Genomic DNA, 17,334 nt, shown 5'->3' with positions numbered 1-17,334 from the left:
ATGTGAGAAATGTGTATGTTGCTTGCGAGATGGATATGCAATCGATACGCATCAGTTTCAATTGGAACATTTTTTTCATTTAAATTTGTATGAAACTAAATAAAGCAAAACAATTTTTTGTAGAACAAATACACAAGATATCAATAATTTTGGTTAGGGTAACTCAATAGCAGTAAATCAGTGAAGAATAAAATATAATGTGAAGGTTTCAAGAGTAATGCATTGGCAGGAATTGGTGAAAATTATTTATTTCAAAACAATTCAGTCTTGACTAGCATCAACATTCTCTGTTTGTAGACCTTTGAATGTAGCAACTGGTATGTATGTGACAAGAGTGTACAATTTGTTAGGGGAATCTTCATCATCATTCCTTCTCCTGCTTAATCGTACACGAACTCTGAACGGTACATTTCTGAAGAACAAGATCGTTTAATTAGCATTTAAGATGATATGTATATATTTCAGTATCCACATTAAACTATAATAATTACCTAATTCCTTTAGACCATAATTGCTTATTGAGACGTGTATCAATTCTTACATCTGGAGTACCCATTTGTTTCTCAGCAAACTTACGTATCTCCTTAATTGCTCGTGGAGCACGCTTTTTAAATCCAACACCATGAAGACGTTTGTGAAGATTCACCGTGTATTCACGAGTCACTACCTCGTTGATAGCGCTCATTCCCTTGTTCTCTGTTGTCTTGGTCATTTTGCCCTGGAAAACAAAGTTCTTTAACATCCTGATGGTACAGCATGACGTAACCTATCAAGTAAAGTTATAAAAAAACAAGAACAGAAAAAAATGAAATATGTAGTTTGAATTTTAAAATCACATTTTGTATAGAGTGAAAATATCATTTCGGTACAATATTAGATGATGTTCAAATGATAACAGGTAAAACAGTAAACAAAACAATATTCAACTCGTGGATATTTAACATGAAAAATAGGATATCCTTAAATAAAAATATTGAAACGGTACGATCACATAACAAATAATTAACGTAATTATACCGAAATTTGTTCATATATGTCAATTCACAGCCGGATGTTTCACGATTCTATTTTCCGTGATTTTGACATTACCTGTCGGAAGAATAACTCGCCGTAAAAGAATGTAAGTTCATAGTGTTCCAAAACTCATCGTTTCCGTATTATATTGTATTGGCTATGTTTATCACATAAAAATATGTGCACAGTACCTTTACAATATAGAATATTGTAGGGTAATGCTATTTAATTTATTAACTATTTTACATAAATTATAATATTATAAATAAACGTTTTTTAAAGCAATAAAGTAGGATACGTGGAAACAGCCTTAACGATCATTGAATGCAGAACATCAGCATTTTTTCACGATTACCATATACTGCATACAAATTTTCTAGATCTAGGCAAATCGCAACATTCACACTCTAGGGATATTTTATGTAAGAAATGGATATGTTTGCGGATGGATCGATACGCATCGGTTTCAATTGGAACATTTCTTTCATTTAAATTTGTATGAAACTAAATATAGCAGAATAACTTTTTATATACTCAAAATATTAATAATTTTTATTAGGGTAACTCAATAGTAATAAATTAGAGAAGTCAAATACAATGTGAAGGTTTCAAGAGCAATGCATTGGCAGGAATTGGTGAAAATTATTTATTTCGAAACAATTCAGTCTTGACTAGCATCAACATTCTCTGTTTGTAGACCTTTGAATGTAGCAACTGGTATGTATGTGACAAGAGTGTACAATTTGTTAGGGGAATCTTCATCATCATTCCTTCTTCTGCTTAATCGTACACGAACTCTGAACGGTACATTTCTGGAGAACAAGATCGTTTAATTAGCATTTAAGATGATATGTATATATTTCAGTTTCCACATCAAACTGTAATAATTACCTAATTCCTTTAGACCATAATTGCTTATTGAGACGTGTGTCAATTCTTACATCTGGAGTACTCATTTGTTTCTCAGCAAACTTACGTATCTCCTTAATTGCTCGTGGAGCACGCTTTTTAAATCCAACACCATGAAGACGTTTGTGAAGATTCACCGTGTATTCACGAGTCACTACCTCGTTGATAGTACTCATTCCCTTGTTCTCTGTTGTCTTGGTCATTTTGCCCTGGAAAAGAAAGTTCTTTAACTTCCTGATGGTACAACATGATGTGACCTATCAAATGAAGTAAAGTTATAAAAAACGAGAACGAAAAAATGAAATATGTAGTTTGAATTTTAAAATTACATTTTATATAGAATGAAAATATCATTTCGGTACAATGTTAGATGATGTTTAATTGATACGTGTTATGTTAACAGGTAAAACAGTAAATAAAACAACATTCAACTTATGGATATTTAATATGGAAAACAGGATATCCTTAAATAAAAATATTGAAATGGTATGATCATATAACAAATAATTAACGTAATTGTAACGAAACTTGTTCGTATAGGACAATTCACATCCAGATGTTTCACGATTCTCCTCCCCGTGATTTTGACATTACCTCTCGAAAGATTTGCTCGCCGGAAAAGAATCTAAGTTCATAGTGTTCCAAAACTCATCGCTTCCGTATTATACTGTATTGACTATGTTTATCACATAAAAATATGTGCATATTATCTTTACAATATAGAATATTATAGGGTAATACTATTTAATTGCTTAACTATTTTACATGTAACGCTTTTTTAAGCAATATAGTAGGATATATGAAAACAGCCTTAGCAACCATTGAATACAAAACATTTTTATAGAAGCGAAAGTTTTGATTTTCAGAATCCCAAACTCCCATCCGACAGTGTTGCCTCTAATAAGTTATTTGAAATGTTTTTAAAACGACTAGATTTTGTATCTATTTTGCGTAGATATTAAGGAGTTTGATCAACGAAACATAATTGTTTCTGTAAAAATATTCTGTAAAAATATTTGATGATTAAATGCTTTGTGAATTCAGCGGTAGGTACAGATTTTGTTATTGAGATTACCATGCTAGACATATTGTACATATGTCGTAAAGAAGATCGCGCCACGATAGCTTCGAGGACGCTTGCAATGGCGGAAAATGGAGTCTATTAACCTGTGATGTTGATACGATTGTTTTTAATCATTAAAAAGCTTTTCATGGAATTAAAATGGCTGGTAAAGTGTGGAATTCAGAAATATGGAAAGCATGGGATAAACATGGGAAAAATGATTTGTAAGTGGTTAACGCGTTAACGTCAGAAGTGCGTTCGATTAATATTGAATTGATACTCTGCATACTCTGTGCAATTGATGGTTGCAACTTATCTCTCCTGTTTCTCGCTCTTCTGAAGAGTTAATTGTCAATTAACGACTGTTTGCAGCCTCAAGTTAATCAAGCACAAATTTAAGGAAGGCAACGCCACAGGTGAGTCTTTATTCTATCATTTGACCCTAGCCAGCTTGCTGTGTGTCCCAACACTGTGGATCTGTTTATACACATTAAAGTCTGTCGTTTTTGTGTTTTCAGAGTTATTAATCGTTTCTTGCTCCTATAAACTCAATAACATATCACTTAATATATTTGTTATTCATATCTAGAGCAAAGAACCAATAAATCTTATATTTAGATTGCACAAGCACTACATTATGATATTTGTTCTAATAATTATAAATGTAAATGTAAATCATTCTTTATAACTATTGTTAGTTATCGTTTGTACCTTAAAAATTGTATAAAACAATATGGATATAAGACAGATGTAAATTTTCTATTATGTTTTACATTTTTATGTGTGGTTTATGTTTAATTCTAGAATGGAGAAGAGGATTGTACGAATTAATATCGAATGGAATCCATGGGAACATAAAAAGGGACAGTGTAATCCAGACATTAGGTGAACTCATGGTAAGCTGATATCCTAATTAAGATTCTGCGGATATTGTTATAAAAATTAAATATAATTTATTGTACAATTATATCTATTTTCAGAATATTGATGGAGCGATACCATCTGCGATAGTAGATATATTTACACTAATAGATGCAGAAGCACATAATGAAGAAAGAAATAATTTTTATTACATTGTGAAAGAATCTGAAAAGGTATCATTTTATAGGATAACAGTAAACGTGATTGAAATATTTACAATCAATTAAAACCAAACACAATGTCCTAATGGCATAATTTATGTCATTTGCTTTTTGCACAGTTTCTAACAGATAGGATATTAAAGGAACGTTTAGAAATTGATACGTTGCAAGATGTAGGAACATTAAAGAATAAAAGTTTCCAAACCAAATTCATTAAAGTGAAGACAAAATTATAGTATGTATTTATTTTATTTTCTCACTCAATATACTGTACTAAATTTCGATGAGAGAAGACTTGTGTAATATTTGTATATTTTTCTTTCTGCAGCTATAAGCAACGGAAATTTAATTTATTTAGGGAAGAAAGCGAAGGGTACTCTAAACTTATAGTGGAATTAAATCAGGAACGTCCAGAATGCGAAGTACCAACGATATTGGAAATTGTTAAATCTCTTATCGGTACGTTTGTAAAACCTTAACTCTCGTCTACACAGTTTATATTATAATGTCAACAATGTGTATAATCAAATTTATACCATTTTTACAGGCTATTTTAATTTAGACCCTAACAGAGTACTTGATATTTTACTGGAAACATTTGAGAATCGACCTCAAGATGATGCACTATTTATTCCTTTGATTCGTTCATATATGAGTGACCAACAAGTACTCTGTGAAGTTTTAGGATTTAAATATTGTTCTACCGTCAATACCACTCCGTTTTCATTGCAAAAAGTCACTGCACTCATGTTACAACATGGTGTTATTAAATTGGATGATATATTGCCATGGTTAGTGCCAGATGATAGAACGATTATCAAAGAGCACGAACAGGCAATGAAACAAGCAAAAGAGTATGTTCGGAAGTTAAGCGTAATTTCTACTAAAGACAAGGAAGATGTACCCGAAGAAAAAGAGAATCCACAGGTATAAGTTCATATCCATATGGAAGATATCAATGATATCAAAGATATCAATGAAGAATTTTAATTACGTGTCTTTCAATAGGATAAGTACGCGAGTAATCAAAAGTACGGATTATGCGAGGCGCTGTTGGAAATAGGGGCTTGGGAGGTTGCACAAAACCTGTTTAATAGATTACCAGAACACAGTCTCACAGATCAGCGTCCGATCGCGTTGGCACTGTGCAAAATGATTCAATCTCTTATCGAACCCGTTTATCGCAAGTATGTCTTGCAATAATTATTAAAATGTACAGGGTAAACCGTGCAACGTAACCATTTCTGTTATTTTCTTTGTTAATCTAAGCAAAGGATCTTTTCTACAATAAGTATGAAACTGTTAGGTTTGATCGAATTCGTGGTTTACCTTGTACACTCCCGAAATCAAATTAGGTAGTGTGCTATTGCATTGTATTCCAGGCATTGTATCATATCACCGAAATTGCAAGGTAGAAGGATTCCTCCCTTGAAGAGTTCTCTCGCTCCAAAACCAGTAGAAGACCTTGAAGAAATACATGATCAGTTGTTGCCAATGCTCATAGTCCTCGGTCCCAATTTACACCATGATCCGGTTTTGATGTACAAGATCATGAGGTTGTGTCACGCAACTATAAGGCAGTGTCCGTTAGACTCGAACAAACAGCCTGCTGAGAAGAATAATAATCTCTATTACGATGTACTAACTATACTCGACGTAGCGTTGTTGCCCTCCTTATCCTTCATGGACTGTAACTGTTGTGTTGCGGAAGAATTGTGGAACATTTTGAAATATTATCCATATCAGAACCGATACTGCTTATACGCACGTTGGAAGAACGACACGCCTCTACAACACGCTGCTCTTCTAAGGAAAAGAGCAGACGCGCAAAAGAAAATCAAATCTATCATGAAGAGAGTGAGCAAAGAGACTATTAAACCCGTTGGAAGGTCGATAGGCAAACTGACACACTCTTCTCCTGGTGTATTATTCGATTATGTTCTTATACAGATTCAGCTATATGATAATCTTATAGGTATGTTAGCAATGATACATGTTAGAAAGCATTTAACTACGTTCAATCACTGGATATGTTATAGGTCCCGTTGTAGATTCTTTAAAATATTTGACGAATATTTCATATGACGTACTTGGCTACTGTCTCGTGGAAGCACTGGCTGGTGCTGACCGAGATAGGTTCAAGCACGATGGCACGAGCATATCTCTTTGGCTCCAATCCCTCGCTTCGTTCTGTGGAGCTATATTCAAAAAGTATAATATCGAACTCACTGGTTTGCTGCAGTATGTGGCTAACCAACTCAAGGCACAAAAAAGGTACACTGTAAAAATTGGCATGATTTTTAGTTGATAATTCACATTTCTCTATTGAGTTTATAAATGAATTCTACAATTGAGTATTGTATCAAAAGTCCGGCTTTGTATTCCTGTTTTCAGCTTAGATTTGTTAATACTGAAGGAAATAGTACAAAAGATGGCAGGTATCGAAGCTGCCGAAGAAATGACTTCTGATCAACTGGATGCTATGGCAGGTGGAGACTTATTGAAAAATGAGGTAATTTATAATATGTATTTAGTAGATAGTCGTGTACTATCGTTAGTCGTGTACTACATAAGATAATATATTGTTTAATGAAACATTATTTACAGGCTGGTTACTTCAGCCAAGTACGTAATACGAAAAAGTCTTCGCAGCGGTTGAAAGAAGCTCTTGCTGAGCATGATCTAGCAGTGGCATTGTGCTTATTAATGGCACAGCAGAAACATTGTGTTGTGTATAGGGAAACAGATAAATCTCATCTCAAACTTGTTGGTAAATATTTCTTTTATAGAATCTTCTTCCTGTAATTTTTCTATGAACATTAATGAGATGTAATCCGTTGAAAAATTATAGGAAAATTATACGATCAGTGCCAAGATACGTTAGTTCAATTCGGAACATTCTTGGGTTCTACGATGACAGTAGACGAATATGTGGAGAGACTTCCTTCCATACATTCTATGCTTCAGGACAATCACATACATTCTGATGTTGCATTTTTCCTCGCGAGACCAATGTTTGCACATGCCATTAACGTAAATCATATTTATTCTTCTAAATTAGATCTAGTTTTTATCGTCAAAATGTTAGAACGAACAACATGTTTCTAGATTAAATATGACGCCCTGCGTAAATCCGACCCCAATTACAAGAAAATGTCTACTGCGGTGAAGCAAACGAAGTATGCGGAAGCCGCGCAAGCAGTAATGGCGCCTGTTGCTCAGTCCGTTAGACCTTTGCATCCCCTGAAGGTCTGGGAGGATATTTCTCCTCAATTTCTAGTGACGTTTTGGTCCCTCTCCATGTACGATTTATACGTTCCTGTCGAAAGCTATCAACGAGAAATTAATAAATTGAAGCAACTTGCAGCACAGAGTGCTGATTCCAAAGATGTGGTATGTTGTACCTGATACTAACAGCTTGATATTAGTTTCTAAATTGTTTAAGTTTCTGATAAATAAATTGTTCTCGCAGAATGTTAGTAAAGGGAAAAAGGAGCAGGAAAGGTGTAGCACATTAATTGAGAAACTGCAAGATGAAAAGAAAAAGCAAGAAGAACATGTTGAAAAGGTGTTTGCATATCTCAGGTAAATTTTAGCATCGATAAGGATAGTTGCATAAACTGATTATGGTATTAAAAATTTAAATTCTTATTAGACAAGAAAAAGATACGTGGTTCTTATCGCGGAGTGCCAAATCGGCGAAAAATGAAACAATAACACAATTCTTACAATTGTGTTTGTTTCCCCGATGTACATTTACCACTGTGGATGCCATGTACTGTGCAAAATTCGTGCACACCATACATTCTTTAAAGACTGCGAATTTTTCAACGCTTCTATGCTACGACAGAGTGAGTAGTATACATATGTAATGAGAAAAACGAAGAGGCGTTCCTTCAATCATAATTAAATCTTCCAGCTTTTCTGTGATATAACATATTCAGTTACCTCATGCACCGAAAATGAAGCGAATCGTTATGGGAGATTTTTGTGCGCCATGCTGGAGACCGTAATGAGATGGCATTCCGAGAAAGCAATTTTCGATAAGGTACATTCCGTATCTGCTGCTTTAAACCGCTAGATGTATTTAATATATGTTTGTTGTATTTTCAGGAGTGTAGTAATTATCCGGGATTTGTAACAAAGTTTCGAGTTAGCAATCAATTTTCTGAAGCGAATGACATGGTAGGATTTGAAAATTACAGACATGTATGCCACAAATGGCATTACAAGATTACGAAGGTATCATCTGGCTAGTATATTATTCTTGAAAAAGATGATGAATTTTAAAGTTAACACGATCTATTGTTGTAGGCTATTGTAGTTTGTCTCGATTCCAAGGACTATGTACAAATAAGAAATTCTTTAATAATATTGATAAAAATATTGCCGCACTTTCCCGTGCTGGCAAAGTTATCCCAAATCCTAGAACGTAAGGTAGAAAAGGTGAGGGAGGAAGAGCGTGGGCAACGACAGGACCTCCATGTCCTGGCTACGTCATACAGTGGCCAATTGAAAGCTAAAACTCCCAATATGATTCGGGAAGCAGACTTTCATCATGTTGGAGACAAAGTAATTACACTTGAAACATTTTGTAAAGTCTAAATATAAAATAATACGTTTCTTCTATAGGCTGGAAAGACACAAGATAGTCAAAACAGTGACACAACAGAGAAAGTAGGTGATGGAATATCGAATAAAGAGATCACCAATGGCGACACGCGGATAGAAAAGGAAAATAAAGACCAACGTGAGAAAAGAAGTGCATCGAATCAACTGTACCAGTAGGTTTCATGTTCAACTTCACATTAGTGGATATTTGTACCAAATTTTTGTATCATTCCTTTTTAATGTAGCGAAAGTTCTGAGAAAATCAGAAAAAAGGAGGAAAGTAAAGACAGTGCAGAGGGAAAAGATAAGCATGTGAAGAAAGAGGAAGTTAAGGAAGAAGATCCTATGGATAAAAAGGATCGTAAATACTACAAAGTAATTTCATATTTTATACAAATCATTGTTTAGTTTTGCAATAAATATAAATTGTAAACTGTTGATTGCAGGAAGAACATTATTACAGTAGTGGTGTAGACAATTTAGATCGAGATCTTTCTAGTGTATCGAATAGCAGTGCCAGCTCAGGACCAACCCAAGATGGATCTGACAGAGGTTTGCATTGAAATATTGTAAAAATTATATACGTATAATAATTTAGTGCATCTACGTTGTACTTGATGATACTGGTAATGTCTAATTTCAGATGCCAAAAGAAGAAAAATTGAAAACATGCAAAAGGTGAGAATTTTCGTTTTTTAGATTCATTTTTTGTAGAATGTTCTAGATTTATTTTCTATTAATAGGAAGGGAGACGCGCGGAAAGCAATTTGGACAAAAAGGAACGTTCAAGCAAAAGCAAAATAAGAGACGAACAGAAAGAACTACGTAGAGAGAAGAAAGTGGGACGAAAAAGGGTACGTTATTTGTATTAATTAATCTATGTTAAATTATATTTAACATTTAGTACGTTGGTAGTATACTATTTTTTATTTTATTTAATAAAGCAGGATAGAGCGGACGAATCTACAGTTACGACTGAACAAAAGAGAAGAAAAGATGACGAAAGAGGTAACTAGATTTTATTCGGTATGATCAATCTATCGAAAAATACTTTTTATAAACAATGAAATTATCTGCAGCGAAAGGAGCACACCAAAATGGTGATATGCCTGAACATAGAGAAAAACATCATTATAATAAGGTCGGTAATTCCAGTTAAAATCTTCCATTATTTCAAAACAAAGAAAATGAAACGAATTGAGTCTTGAAAGTAATCAATAGTCATCTGAATATATTAATTCGAATATATGAGGAAAGTAATATTTTTTTAAATAATTTCTTCTGTAGTCGAATAGAGTTGTTTTTCATCGTCACTGGCGAAAATGAATAGGTCATTAGTTGTACTCCCTAGAGTTTTCATGCATAACAGAGCATAGCATAGGATTAGACAAAAATTACGACCCTGATCAATGAGAATACACACGTACAACTCACGTAATCACACTGTTTATGTAAATCCTTATCGCATCACAGTTTTATACATTTATCCTGACATTCTATCATCAATTAACTGAATCGTAATTTCTAACACTATTCCTTGACCCCTTAGTTGATAAAGACGTCCGCTTCGAGTACATTGAAAAGACGAAATGGGAGACAATAGCAAAGACCAGAAAAAATAGGTGATACTATCAAGTACCCAAACGCCATTTGCAGGGACCCATGACACTCAGAAGATTCATATGAAAATGTATTTTCAGGAAAAGTCTCCCTACACAAAGGAACGTGCTCATGAACGGGAGGGCCGCGAAGGCAGAGACAAACAATATCCTTTTCTAATTAATTAAATAAATCGATTGAATTATTCAGTAAAAGAAACTAGAAACATTCCTTAACTCCTCTACACTAGAAGAAGTTCGGATCCCAAACGAAGATGATGTACAACTATGGACAAAAATTTGACTTAACATTTTATATACTACGTTTGGTGTTGCATGTAATTAAGGTAGAATTCAAATAATAAAGAAAAATAGTGAATAATTTGTATATTATATTGACGTCCAATTTTATAAAATAAACTAGGTAACAAAAAGCATTCTTTGGTACACGTTCAATTCAGTTTAGAAAATTTGTACATATACAATAGCAATACTTTGTTATTTATAATAAATAATAATTAGCAATGCCAATAAATTAAATCAATTTTCTTAATACTGTGCTTTGTCTAGTAATTATTACAATTATCTCGCATTACCTCTAAACATATACCAACTTTGTAAATAAATTAATACAATGCGTATTATAGTGCAAATATAACGTATATCGTACATATGTGCTTAATCTTTATTGCTAATAAGTTACTGTAAATTAATATTATGGCGAATTATTTATAAAATTGTAGTAATATTGATCTGCTTTCATACTTTCTTCTTCCAAGCGTTTCAATCTTAATTTCGCATCCTGAAGGATGTCTTCTGTCGAACTGCATTCGCTAATAACTGTGTTTCCGTTCGTTTGAGTTGGAACCTCGATAGCAGGCCTTAAAACTCGAATTCCCTCTATTTGTCGAGATAATTGAAGAGCACGTTGGGTTATCTGTTCTATTCTCAATTGTTGGTCCTGTATAAGAGCATTTAATTCCTCTTTTTCTTTAGTGAGAACTTTGATCTTATCTTCTAGCGAAGCCTCAATTGCAAAGTCCGTTTGCACCTCCATATTTTGGACTCTTTGATTTGCAATCGCTTCTTCCATTTTCTTCTGTTCTTGTAGTTGTTTTAAATCCTCCTCCAGTTTCATATGATCGTTTTGTTCTCTCTGTAGTCTGTAAATAATAATACATACTTTGAAATCTTAAAAATTCATATATTATTGTTAACATTGTGAGCATATATACCTATTTTCTTCTTGCAATAACAGCCTCTCCTTCAATGCCAATTCCATTTCTTTCTGCAGAATTTTCTGTTCATTGCTCTGTCTTTCATTCTTTAACTCTTTCTCCTTTAAACTCATTGAATGTACAGCATTCTAGAAAAAATTATTGCACTTAATAATAAAAAATTGTTTAATTATGAAGATAAGATTTTAGTTACCTGAACTTGCTGCAGCTTAGTATTTAACACTTCAATATTCTGTTGAGCAAGCAATGCTTGTTCTTTTAGCATCATTTCTCTCTTATACAATTTATTATTGACCATCTGTTTATGCAGACATACTTTCTTCTTTAGTGCGAGTAGTTTCTCTATGTGTGAGTTATAAGACACCCAAGAAAACGTGGTTTGCGTAGACTCATTGCAGAGTGCCACATTTTCTTTCATTGGTACACTATTGTGCATATTATAAGAAAACATGGTTATGCATTTTAATATACATAGAAGAAGTGGCATGTCACTTTCAATATATTGTGATAAAACATATTGTCCCTTTGTATCGTGAGGATTAATGCCTAGTGTTTCCAATGCATGGAATACGTAATCATTCTGTAATTTTTCAGTTGTACGTTCTTCATTTTCATCAGGCCTTTGAACTGTCTTATTAGTGAAGTTGATTAACAAAGGTGCCTCGCTGGCAAACACCGACAAGGTATAAGCATAATTGTGATTGAATAAATACTCAGCAATTAATAGATCGTAGATGTATTGTTTTGCAGATTTCGGATGATCGGTTTTCAAATTAAGGTCCTTGTTTCGTAATGCATTAATTAAATTTTGACGGAGATGTGTCCTTATATTTGCTATCATTCCAGACTTTTCAAACCTACGAGGTTTAAATTTCAAATTAAATTTTCAAAAGGACAGAACTTAACCTCTTATTGCACTTTCGTTTTCATTTTTAAACATAATGCAGAAGCACACTTACCAATTATACATAGACGTGTTACATTCTTGATCCATATCAAAACTAATAATTTGGAATGATCGTCGAATAAAAGTGCGGTTAATTAAATCGACTTTAATCAACAACAAACAGATCTGTTATGTATACACAAAATTTAAATTTCACGTTGAATATCGATATTACATATACGCTCCATCTCGATGTTGCGTATCGATGGTATTCATCGATAAAATTCAAAACTATGGCCATAACAGTTTTATAAGTGTATGAATTTATTTATCGATTGTACAAAAATTGTTGTTTATATACAATGTTCGAACAATTATGTATAATTTAAGTATTTCTGAGAATGAATAAAGTATCACATTTTCTTGGATGCGATAATACTTACATAAATCATATTCTCTAGTTTTGTAAGAAAGTAAAGAATATTAAGAAATCGACAAAACAGAAGTAAACATTTCCTTCACACAATCACGCGGTTTCACTATAATAATTTACATAATAATTTAACATTCACATAACGTAATTTTGTATATTTTACATACTCAAGACAAAAAAAACCGAATACATAGTATGAATGCTGCCATACTTTTCATAACTTTGAGCTGATTATACGTCGTCCTGCAATCAGTGATGACAATTGTTCTGGCACGATGAATATTCATCAGTTTTTAAATCATAATTTCAATTGTGTATTAAAAAATTGACATAATATAGTTATTGAAATTCCTCTTAGCAGATTTTCAGTAGGTAATATGCTGAGAACCACTTTTTACAAATACGTGCATGATTCTTAGGAAAATTTTGCTTTTTTTATATCCGTCATTTTATGTTTCGTTCGTTTGTTCGTCGTCGTTGATTCCGCTTCTTGCGAAAAATCGTACCTAGCAGCCAGTCGTTCTCTAATGAGCAAACCTCGAATCAATTTTCTCCAATTCCCATAAACCCTTTTATCGCGTTTCTCTTGAGCCCGCTTGACGGCTTCAACTTGTTCTGCTTCCCACGCTTCTCTCAAAGTGTCCTCATACTCTGCGCAAACGACGAATCCTTCGAGAGCTGGCACTGCACCCATGCATCCAAAGTTAAAGCCCACAACAGCCGATGCACAATCGATATTCAACTTTCTAGCTATCCGATTCAACCCTGGAACTGTTGACGCTAGTCAGTACATGTCGGTGATGTTTCTTATAGATGTAACAGTCATCAAAAAACACATTAACAAATTTCTGGTGGCTAAAATATTACCACAGTCCCAATAAATAAGATACTTACGATTAATGTGTACAGTGCCTTTTGGTAGCATGCATTGTTTAAATAGGTCCACATTTCCATATTCATTCCGAGGCACAATGCCATTCTTGGCTTCTGGTGGCTCATAATCTGTAGTCTGCCATTCTCCAAATAATTCTAGAGCTGAATCCTTAATTTTCATTCCAGACAGCTACTTGAAACATATTTATATATGTTGTTGTTTATTATATATATATGTTGCATCATTGTTTCATGCATCACAACTACCTTATCGTATTTTGGACGGGCTTTTACTATTTTATACGCTTCCTGTTTTGGCTTTACAACTCGAGCTCGTTTTAGCCATGTTTCCCTTGAGCAAAGGGTGTGTACACAGTGCCGAGAGTAAATGGCTTCACCAGTAGAAGTATGTCCTAATGGTAAACAATCTGGAGGGTACAATCCCTCGAATTTCAGTAAATGTCTTGTGATAACGTACAATGGATGTCCTTTACATTCGCCGATAGTTTTAGGTAATGGCTGCTCTAATTCCCTATCAAGCAAATATAATTTTAGTATAGAAAAATACGAATTTCTAGTAGAGAATTTTGAGAAATATACTTGTCTAGAAGCATTTGGTCTTCAGCTTTAGAAATGACAGTGTCTTTTTCCTTCCAAGGAGTCAATGCTTCCGACCACCATTTCTCATCAATACGTTGTTTGCGTGTGACTGTAAGCCAATGCGGACAGTATCGTCTTGTCACATCCTTTATCAAACCGTTGGAGTTCCATGCTACTACATACAGCACAGGTTTCTTCGCTTTTTTCTGTAATGAAGTATATGCATTGTATCATTATACAGAAACTTAAAAGTCAAGACAAATTAATCCTCAAATTCCTTACATATACTTCTGTCACACAATGGATCTTTTCTTCCATTACACTTGCAGTTATCCAGCTTTCTTCTGATTCTAAATATACTTCAGCCCAAAGATCTTGTGTATTTCTTTTATTATTTGTATCTTCACTTTCACTATCACTGGATAATAATTTTTTATTGCTTTTCTTGCTGCTCTTAGAGCTTTGTTCCTTTCCATTACTGTCATCGTTCGATTTCCTCTTTATTACAACTTTTGGTTTTGGCTGAAATTCTTCTTCAGAATCTGTGGAATCTTCGTTTATGTAATACTTTGACTTTGTACCGTCACTTTTCGAACTTAAATCTATGGATTTCTGAGATTTATCATCTTCAGATGAAAAATTAAGTCTCCTGGATCTCAGCTGCCTTAAATTTGAAATATTTTTCTCCTCTTTTGTTGTTTGGGATTCATTCTTATTAGCATTTGAATTTCTGGCCACTTCTTTTGTACTTTTACATTCTTTGGTATCACCTAATTTTCCTTTTTTTGCTTTGTTTTGCGATTTCAATTGCAGAACTTCTGCCGCTCTCTTCTTTGCTTCTATATTGGCATTTTTCTTTGCTTCTGGACTATTCAGAATTACTTTTGTCATTTCAGAGATTTCTTTCTTGTCTGATTTTGAGCTCGCTTTCTCCTTAGCTTTACCTGATTTACTCTTAGGCTTATTTTGTTGATCCTTTCTATCAAGTTTAAATATTGGATCGTCGCTTAGTGCTCTATGTGGCGGGCAAAGTGATATAACTAGACGGCAGTGCAAGCCTAAAGCTCTCATCATGGCAACGTACAATATTACTAACTCCCTGTAATCAGAGATCTTCTTTGCCTGTAATACCTTTAACAAACTCTCTCTATTAATACATTTATTATCGCTAGTTGAAACAACTTCAAATGTAAATAAATGTTTAAACCATTTTGTAAATTTTTCCAAATATGTGAGATCGATCCTATTTTTTGGATACTTATCAGATGTCATAAAAGATAATACAGTTGACATCACCTCAGGTTCGTTTGCTTGTTTATTCAAATAGAATCCATAAGCTAGCCAACAAAGTAGACCTACTTTTTCAATATATACCTGATTAGTTCTCAATTGCTTTTTTAGAATTGTTTTCAAATCCTGACCCCCTTTTTTCTTTTTCTTTAGCATTATACTAGTGCCAGGCAGAATAATCTTTACACCATCCTTTGGAATCGTGTATTCTGGCATATCTTCTACATTTTCTGTATCGTCTTCTTCCTTCACAGTTGTTTGTTTGTGCTTCTTTTCAGTGGAACAATCTGTATTGGTCTCTCCCTGCAGCAATAGTTCAGTAATTTCATTAGACGATGCAGCATCCAGTTCTTTAATCTGTACCTTCCCCTTTTTCTTTTGTGGTACTGAAGAGTTTGAGATTGTATGCTCCTCCTTAATATCACCATCATTAAGTTCGAGTTCGAGCTTTTGTGTACTTTCTAAATTTTTTAGAACTTCAGTGAACAACTCAATGTTGTTAGATTGATTAACATTCTCAAGATCACCATCCTCAGAACTCTCATCGCCGGTATCGCTTTCTGGCGCATAAGAATTAATCTTAGGTTGTTTATCTTGGAAGAAGGTAGAATTTAAATTAATTTTCTCTGGATTCACTAAAAACTCATTGCTACTGTCAGAACTGTCATCTTCCGATAAGTCACTCATGTCTCAAAAGTTTTTCAAATCGCAAAATCTCTTATTTACTATTTTCAATTATCATTTCACCGACTTGCATCATATGACAACATCAACATGTCTTTACAAAGTTATATAAAAGATTAATTAGGAAAATAAACATTGTTATCGCATAAAGTCTTCTATTATTATATATATTTTTATAATTATAATATTTTCCTTTGTTGCGATGTTGTGTACTCGTATGACTATATGTCATACGTTGTGTGTTCAGTGCTCAGATCAACTCAGATCAGCTCCAATCAGCTTAGTTTGCAACGGAAACATCGGAAACCAGCGCAAAAAACTTGGGATAGGAATAGTAGTGGGGATAGCACTGTTAGTACGCCATCTGACGTGACGTATTAGTATTGTGTTCCGAATCGTGTACGATCCACAATGTTCGCATCATGTAATATGGACCATAGATACTATCCCCACTACTACTCCCACCCCGAGTCACTTGCGCCGATTTCGTTGCAATCTAAGCACACTGAAGTGTGACAAGCTCGAGGAACTTGGTTTGCAACAGATACAGTGAAGCTGTTTCTGCCATGTTTTGCCATAAGAAACCATGCAAATTCCAGCAAGAATCATTTCAATAGAGATGACATACATAGACGACAGTGGTGCCACTTGTAGCAAAACATTTAAATTGTTACCAACTAGCAACAAACGATGCCGACAAATACATATCATCACAGAATATATATATATTTGAAACGATATAATAAAATATATTTTGTAATAAACCATAAGTCCCTATTTATGTACTTATGTATTTATGTATTGGCGAAAGTTATTCGAAGTCTTCAAATACACAGATGAAAGATGAAAATTTTATTTGACGCTATGAATAAATGCGCTTCGAATAACGATTAAAGATAAAGTGTATTTTATTTGAATCGTAATTAAATAATTTTGATCTAAATACAGTGGCTAACGCTGCTATTGTATTAGGTCATAGTTTTAAAATTTCAGAAATGCAAAATAAATTACATATGTATTCATTGTTTAAAAGTAAATTCATGCAGTGAATTT

The 17,334-nt window shown here is 33.7% G+C and overlaps 5 protein-coding genes across 9 annotated transcripts; 1 reads left to right on the top strand and 4 right to left on the bottom strand.

Moving 5' to 3' along the window:
• Positions 1-232: 232 nt before the first annotated feature.
• LOC117222644 (large ribosomal subunit protein eL31) lies at positions 233-1,243 on the bottom strand. Of its 2 annotated transcripts, none has more exons than XM_033474447.2 (3): positions 1,090-1,243; positions 492-718; positions 233-412 (listed from the first exon to the last, which is right to left on the bottom strand). In XM_033474447.2, exons 2-3 carry the CDS (start codon positions 710-712, stop codon positions 262-264), a joined length of 372 nt encoding a protein of 123 aa, XP_033330338.1. In that variant the 5' UTR covers positions 713-718; positions 1,090-1,243; the 3' UTR covers positions 233-261. The 2 variants fall into 2 exon arrangements, with proteins under 2 accessions (XP_033330338.1, XP_033330337.1); XM_033474446.2 differs by having other exon boundaries at positions 1,018-1,150.
• A 403-nt stretch (positions 1,244-1,646) lies between these two features.
• On the bottom strand, positions 1,647-2,674 carry LOC117222645 (large ribosomal subunit protein eL31). 3 transcript variants are annotated; one of them, XM_033474448.2, is made up of 3 exons: positions 2,518-2,674; positions 1,906-2,132; positions 1,647-1,826 (listed from the first exon to the last, which is right to left on the bottom strand). In XM_033474448.2, exons 2-3 carry the CDS (start codon positions 2,124-2,126, stop codon positions 1,676-1,678), a joined length of 372 nt encoding a protein of 123 aa, XP_033330339.1. In that variant the 5' UTR covers positions 2,127-2,132; positions 2,518-2,674; the 3' UTR covers positions 1,647-1,675. The 3 variants fall into 3 exon arrangements, with proteins under 3 accessions (XP_033330339.1, XP_033330341.1, XP_033330342.1); XM_033474450.2 differs by having other exon boundaries at positions 2,452-2,543; XM_033474451.2 differs by lacking the exon at positions 2,518-2,674 and adding an exon at positions 2,253-2,394.
• Positions 2,675-3,035: 361 nt separating this feature from the next.
• tho2 (THO complex subunit 2-like protein) lies at positions 3,036-10,659 on the top strand. The gene is made up of 28 exons (XM_033474425.2): positions 3,036-3,210; positions 3,359-3,402; positions 3,791-3,882; positions 3,967-4,080; positions 4,188-4,303; positions 4,397-4,527; positions 4,616-4,995; positions 5,077-5,255; positions 5,451-6,043; positions 6,108-6,342; positions 6,463-6,580; positions 6,676-6,838; positions 6,920-7,101; positions 7,177-7,461; positions 7,541-7,653; positions 7,724-7,919; positions 7,988-8,116; positions 8,182-8,310; positions 8,383-8,640; positions 8,701-8,852; positions 8,925-9,054; positions 9,126-9,231; positions 9,323-9,357; positions 9,423-9,533; positions 9,627-9,687; positions 9,759-9,820; positions 10,380-10,444; positions 10,526-10,659. The coding sequence occupies exons 1-28, from the start codon at positions 3,146-3,148 to the stop codon at positions 10,554-10,556; spliced, it is 4,275 nt and encodes a 1,424-aa protein (XP_033330316.1). The 5' UTR covers positions 3,036-3,145; the 3' UTR covers positions 10,557-10,659.
• Positions 10,650-12,653, bottom strand: LOC117222631 (uncharacterized). Its single transcript, XM_033474430.2, has 4 exons — positions 12,475-12,653; positions 11,709-12,372; positions 11,513-11,643; positions 10,650-11,440 (listed from the first exon to the last, which is right to left on the bottom strand). The coding sequence occupies exons 1-4, from the start codon at positions 12,507-12,509 to the stop codon at positions 10,993-10,995; spliced, it is 1,278 nt and encodes a 425-aa protein (XP_033330321.2). The 5' UTR covers positions 12,510-12,653; the 3' UTR covers positions 10,650-10,992.
• A 48-nt stretch (positions 12,654-12,701) lies between these two features.
• Positions 12,702-16,576, bottom strand: Xpc (DNA repair protein complementing XP-C cells homolog). Of its 2 annotated transcripts, XM_033474426.2 has the most exons (5): positions 14,590-16,571; positions 14,308-14,513; positions 13,975-14,239; positions 13,729-13,897; positions 12,702-13,605 (listed from the first exon to the last, which is right to left on the bottom strand). In XM_033474426.2, the coding sequence occupies exons 1-5, from the start codon at positions 16,282-16,284 to the stop codon at positions 13,250-13,252; spliced, it is 2,691 nt and encodes an 896-aa protein (XP_033330317.2). In that variant the 5' UTR covers positions 16,285-16,571; the 3' UTR covers positions 12,702-13,249. The 2 variants fall into 2 exon arrangements, with proteins under 2 accessions (XP_033330317.2, XP_033330318.2); XM_033474427.2 differs by lacking the exon at positions 12,702-13,605 and having other exon boundaries at positions 13,765-13,900; positions 14,590-16,576.
• Positions 16,577-17,334: the final 758 nt, after the last annotated feature.

This window comes from Megalopta genalis, chromosome 5 (genome assembly GCF_051020955.1).
Source record: "Megalopta genalis isolate 19385.01 chromosome 5, iyMegGena1_principal, whole genome shotgun sequence".
Lineage (NCBI taxonomy): Eukaryota > Metazoa > Arthropoda > Insecta > Hymenoptera > Halictidae > Megalopta > Megalopta genalis.
This window is presented reverse-complemented; position numbering and strand designations above follow the sequence as displayed.

Bases quoted from the DNA above. Each gene is read 5' to 3' on its own strand.
- LOC117222631 (XM_033474430.2), bottom strand. From the start codon at position 12,509: ATGGATCAAGAATGTAACACGTCTATGTATAATTG. The intron at 12,373-12,474 runs GTAAGTGTGCTT...TAAACCTCGTAG, and splicing joins AACACGTCTATGTATAATTG to GTTTGAAAAGTCTGGAATGA. The intron at 11,441-11,512 runs GTATATATGCTC...TATTATTTACAG, and splicing joins TTATTGCAAGAAGAAAATAG to ACTACAGAGAGAACAAAACG.
- tho2 (XM_033474425.2), top strand. From the start codon at position 3,146: ATGGCTGGTAAAGTGTGGAATTCAGAAATATGGAAAGCATGGGATAAA. The intron at 6,044-6,107 runs GTATGTTAGCAA...GATATGTTATAG, and splicing joins GCTATATGATAATCTTATAG to GTCCCGTTGTAGATTCTTTA. The intron at 7,920-7,987 runs GTGAGTAGTATA...TAAATCTTCCAG, and splicing joins CGCTTCTATGCTACGACAGA to CTTTTCTGTGATATAACATA.
- Xpc (XM_033474426.2), bottom strand. From the start codon at position 16,284: ATGAGTGACTTATCGGAAGATGACAGTTCTGACAGTAGCAATGAGTTT. The intron at 14,240-14,307 runs GTATATTTCTCA...TTTGCTTGATAG, and splicing joins GACCAAATGCTTCTAGACAA to GGAATTAGAGCAGCCATTAC. The intron at 13,898-13,974 runs GTAGTTGTGATG...TGTTTCAAGTAG, and splicing joins CCCGTCCAAAATACGATAAG to CTGTCTGGAATGAAAATTAA.
- LOC117222644 (XM_033474447.2), bottom strand. From the start codon at position 712: ATGACCAAGACAACAGAGAACAAGGGAATGAGCGCTATCAACGAGGTA. The intron at 413-491 runs GTAATTATTATA...CTTGTTCTTCAG, and splicing joins TTATGGTCTAAAGGAATTAG to AAATGTACCGTTCAGAGTTC.
- LOC117222645 (XM_033474448.2), bottom strand. From the start codon at position 2,126: ATGACCAAGACAACAGAGAACAAGGGAATGAGTACTATCAACGAGGTA. The intron at 1,827-1,905 runs GTAATTATTACA...CTTGTTCTCCAG, and splicing joins TTATGGTCTAAAGGAATTAG to AAATGTACCGTTCAGAGTTC.